The sequence below is a fragment of the Galeopterus variegatus genome, unplaced genomic scaffold (assembly GCF_000696425.1).
Source record: "Galeopterus variegatus unplaced genomic scaffold, G_variegatus-3.0.2 Scaffold331, whole genome shotgun sequence".
NCBI classification, from domain to species: Eukaryota; Metazoa; Chordata; class Mammalia; order Dermoptera; family Cynocephalidae; genus Galeopterus; species Galeopterus variegatus.
In genome coordinates, this window is record NW_007726442.1 from 143,686 (window position 1) to 148,577 (window position 4,892).

Genomic DNA, 4,892 nt, shown 5'->3' on the forward strand with positions numbered 1-4,892 from the left:
CTGTACGTGGGATCCGAACCCTCGGCGGGAGCGCCACCACACTCCCAAGCAGCGCACTATAGCAGTGCGCCACCGGGCCGGCCCCTCTCTACAGACTTTTCTACATGCATCCCCTACTTCTTCTGTCTCCAACTTTGCCTCAGTTATAGCTTGAGATTATTTATGCTCTTTTTTCAATTATTCTCTTTCTTGTCTGTCTGTGAAGCCACTACCCTCACCCAGTAGCATCCGTTGTAGTTCCTTCCGCTCCTGCTCCTCCCGTTCACGTGATAACTGAGAGCTGGTTTTCTTGTTCTGCAACATGTTCTCGATGTTCTTTCCCATTTCTTCAAAGTCACTGTCTTCAGCTGAGCTGCTGTCTGTGTCAGTTGATAAGACTTCAGTTGATGATAAAACCCTAAAAAGAGAAAAAACAATGCTAAATTGAGACCAGAAGAAATATGAAAGTATAGAAAAAGCTAAAGAGATACAGTTGCAGGTAAGAGTATAAAATTGGGAAATTAACCTTAAAAAAGCATACTCAAGATCCACTAAGACATGGGCCCCTTAACAGAAGAGCTTTACAAAGTTTTCCTAGACATTTAGTTGACAAGGCAAGTTTGAAAAATAGCAAGTAACTCTTTCAGAATTCCTGGAGAAAACAAGGAACAAATCAGCACACTGGTCATTTTTAATAGCACATTATCATTCTCTCACAACTAAGCCTTCAGAAAAAAACTCTGTCACCTATTACCATTTATCTGGCTGCCAGGCACAAGCAGGCCACAAGAGATGCCATGAAACCTAGAGCTCAAGCCTAGCACCTCTTGCCATTCAAAACCTTTGCCAAGTTGCTCTGAAGTGAGCAAGTACTCTAGCGACCTTCTTACAAACAGAAACTACCCCTGACATTCTCAGATACCTGACCATCTAGTCATGTTTTTAGGTGACCTTCTCTTCATTACAAAACAGTGTGTGGGACCCCTCCCTTTCCAGATTGGATTGTCTGCAGCACTAAAACAACACACTTGTTCTGTAGGTCAAAGATGCGCTGACATTCCTCTTTGTAACGCTCTTGATGCTCAGCCACAGAAAACCTTGATCCACGGGCAAATTTGCTCATGGGCCCCTCTCCAGAGCGGGCCTGTTCTGTTGACATTGTGCGTACCACATCAATCACTTCCCAGCGGGATAACTTTTTAATCTATGGGACAAATAAACACACATGCACAAGTATATATACACAAATCATTCAGGGATTTCAAAGGACAAACCAAGGCACATGATTAAAGAGCCAGACGAGAAAAAAAAATATCATCCCAAAGCAGATTAAACAGTTAGTTTTGGAAAAGCTAATTTCGGCAAAAGTATCTAAGACCCAGCCTACTACAACCTAGACCACAAATTTCTCCAGATAGTTCTTTACATCTGCCTCCTAGCCTTCCCCTCGGTATACAAAGCCCTTAGGAGCATCTAAGTTTTCCTCTTCCACACCCACCTCTTCCTCAGGCACGCCAAATTTACGTAGAAGTTGCTTAGCATTTTTCAGAGAAAGGCGACGGAGGTCTGCATCTGTTCCTGTCACTGTCTTCTTCACTGGCTGAGGCTCCTTATCATCCTACCTCAAACAAAAAAAGGTGAGAATCCTAAGAAGTTCAACTCCTCATAGTATGCATCTAAGTCAATCTGCCAATGTAAGCACTTTCCAGGTCCTCTATATTCATCTCCACTCTTCAACCTCCATTTCTTCCTCCCTTGACTCTTCTAGAAATTCAATCTCACCTTCTGTTGTGTTGGTTTGTTTGGAATCTTCACGTAGGAGAATCCTTCACCACACCCTGTGGGATCTGCCACCCCAGTCACTTCCAGAAGACACTTGCCCTTCATGGCAGCAATGAAGGCTCTTGTGGTGTTCCAAGGAGCAGTGCGAACCTGAGGTACAGAAAATGATTCTCAAGGCTGTGGGAGATATTTATTCTCTTTATTGAATATTTGCTATCTGCCAGGCACTACTTTCTCATTTGTTCTGTCTACCCATTACCTAGAAGGGTAGAGTAATCACAATAAACAATTTCATGCTTTCTTAAACAGTCTGCAAAGATCAACAGTTAAATATGGCTGGCCAGTACTCAGCTCTCTTCTTTCCTATGGTACTTAAATCACGATATTAAATAGAGGTACAGAGCTCAGCCAGGGTAAGGTGGAATATGAGGAACAGTGGTATCCTTCAGCCCCATATCCTTGGACTACACTGAGCGTTCTCAAAGACACTGTTGCCGCCATCCTTTTTGATGCTCAAAGTTAGACTGATGACTGTGTTTGATTGTCTAACTGCTCAAACGGCTTCTTTATAATGACCTATATACTCTCAAAATAGATAATATGCATGCTTTCAAAGAACTGGCCCCAACCACAGCAGCACTAAACCAACATCCATTCTATCTTTGACACTGGTTTAGTTAAAAAGGTCTGTCCTCTCCTGGGACCCTGAATACTATTTACCCGCCCCACAAAATAATTCAAAAATTAAGAGGTGAATGTGCTCGCCCACACAGATAAGAGCACACACAATTAGCTAGAAAATGGCCAATTCGCTAAGATTCAATCTTGAGTAATATGATCAAGTATTTGTTTTAAAAGACCATTCAACTCTTAAGAAATGGTACTGGAATAAGTGGACATTCATATGCAAAAGATGAACCTTAATCCATACTTTGCAGTCTATACAAAATTAACTCAAAATGGATCTAAATGTAAGATCGAAAACAATGAAACTATTCATAGAAAACATAAGAGAAAATCTGTGACCTCGAGTTAGACAAAAATTTCTTAGATACAACATCAAAACCACAAGCAACAAAAGAGAATATTGATAAGTTGGACTTCTGTTCTTTGTAAAACATTGTTAAGATAATTAAAAGACAACACACAGACAGGGAGAAAATCTTTACAAATCACATGCCCGATAAAGGACTCATATCTAGAATACATAAAGAACTCTAAAAACTCAATAATAAGAAAGCAAACAACTACCAAAAAAAAAGACAAGAGATGAACAGACACTTCACCAAAGATATCTGATGATAAACAAGCACGTGGAAAGATGCTCAACATCCTTAGCTATTAGGAAAATGCAAATAAAACCACAATGAAAGACCACTTCACCCACTAAGAAGCACATTGAAAAAAAAAAAAAAATTGGGCCAGCCTGTGGCTCACTTGGGAGAGTGTGGTGCTGAGAACACCAAGGCCACTATATAGGGATGGCCGGTTAGCTCACTTGGGAGAGCATAGTGCTGACAACACCAAGTCAAGGGTTAAGATCACCTTACTTGTTATCTTAAAAAAAAAAAAAAACAGTAAATAATAAGTATTGGGGAGAATGAAGAAACTAAAACCCTTTCACTTTGCTGGTAGGAATGTAAAACGGTGCAGCCACTGTGGAAAACAGTCTGGCAGTCCCTCTTCCTTGACAGGTTAAAAATAGAATGACTATATGACTCAGCAATTCCACTTTTAGGTATTTACCCAAGAGAAAAAGAAATGTATGTTCATACAAAGATTTATGCACAAGTATTCATAGCACGATTATACACAAATATAAAACAGCTTTACTTGTAATAGCCAAAAACTGGGAACAACCAAAATGTTCTTTGAAGGTGATTAAACAAACTGTGGCACATCCATACCATGGAATGCTAAGCAACAATAAAAAGAAAACTATCAATACACACAACAATCTGAATGAATAGGTTCACCAAATGGTGCTGGGAAAACTGGATATCCACGTACAAAAGAATGAAGTTAGACCCTTACCTTACACCCTATACCGAAGTAACTCAAAATGGATCAAAGACCTAAACGTAAGAGCTAAAATTTTTTTTTTTTTTCCTTTTTTCGTGTCCGGCAACAGATCGCAACCCTCAGTGTCGCGCCCGTACGGGACCGGGACCGGCAACGGGATCGCAACCCTCAGTGCTGCGCCTGCACCTCGCTCAGCCAGTGAGAAAGCCCAGAAATAAACTCTTGCATGTATGGTCAATTGATTTTCAATAAGAGTGCCCACACAAGTCAATGGAAAAAGGACAATCTTTTCAACAAATGGTGCTGGGAAAACTGGAAGTCCACATGCAAAAGATGAAGTTGGATTCTACCTTATACCATATACAAAAATTAACTGAAAAAGATCAAGGACCTAAACATAAGAGCTAAAACTATAACACTCGTAGAAGAAAACCTAAACATAAGAGCTAAAATTATAACACTCCTAGAAGAAAACATAGGGGAAAATCTTCATGACACTGGATTTGGTAATGACTTTCTGGATATAACACCAAAAGTACAAACAACAAAAGTAAAAAATTGATAAATTGGACATTAAACTTAAAAACCACTGTGCATCAGATGAATCAATCAACAGAGTGAAAAGGCAACCTACAAAATGGGAAAAAATATTTGAAGATCGTTAATCTAATAAGGGTTTAATATCCAGAATATGTAAAGAATTCTTACAACTCAGCAAACAAAAAACCAAACGACCCAATAAAAAAATGGGCAAAGAACTTGAATAGACATTTCTCTAAAGAAGATATGCAAATGAGGGCTGGCCCATTAGCTCAGATGGTTAGAGTGTGATGCTGATAATACCAATGTCCAGGGTTCAATCCCTGCACAGACCAGCCGCCAAAAGAAAGAGGAAATATAAATGGCCAACAAGCACATGAAAAGATGCTCAACATCATCAGTCATTAGGGAAACACAAATCAAAACTGCAATGAGGGCCGGCCAGGTGGCGCACTGCTACAGTGCGCCACTTGGGAGCGTGGCGACGCTCCCGCCGAGGGTTCGGATCCCACATACAGACCGGCCGCTCACTGGCTGAGCGAGGGGCAGGCGCAACACCGAGGGTTGCA

At 40.6% G+C, this 4,892-nt stretch overlaps 1 protein-coding gene across 1 annotated transcript in view; it reads right to left on the minus strand.

The window, feature by feature from the left end:
• Window positions 1-4,892, minus strand: part of TAF1 (TAF1 RNA polymerase II, TATA box binding protein (TBP)-associated factor, 250kDa) — a 78,097-nt gene that overhangs the window by 54,806 nt on the left and 18,399 nt on the right. Inside the window, exons 21-24 of the mRNA XM_008567573.1 lie at window positions 1,762-1,911; window positions 1,478-1,597; window positions 1,008-1,183; window positions 219-397 (exon numbers count right to left, since the gene is read on the minus strand). Coding sequence (XP_008565795.1) covers window positions 219-397; window positions 1,008-1,183; window positions 1,478-1,597; window positions 1,762-1,911 — 625 coding nt within the window. The remainder of the gene's footprint in view (window positions 1-218; window positions 398-1,007; window positions 1,184-1,477; window positions 1,598-1,761; window positions 1,912-4,892) is intronic.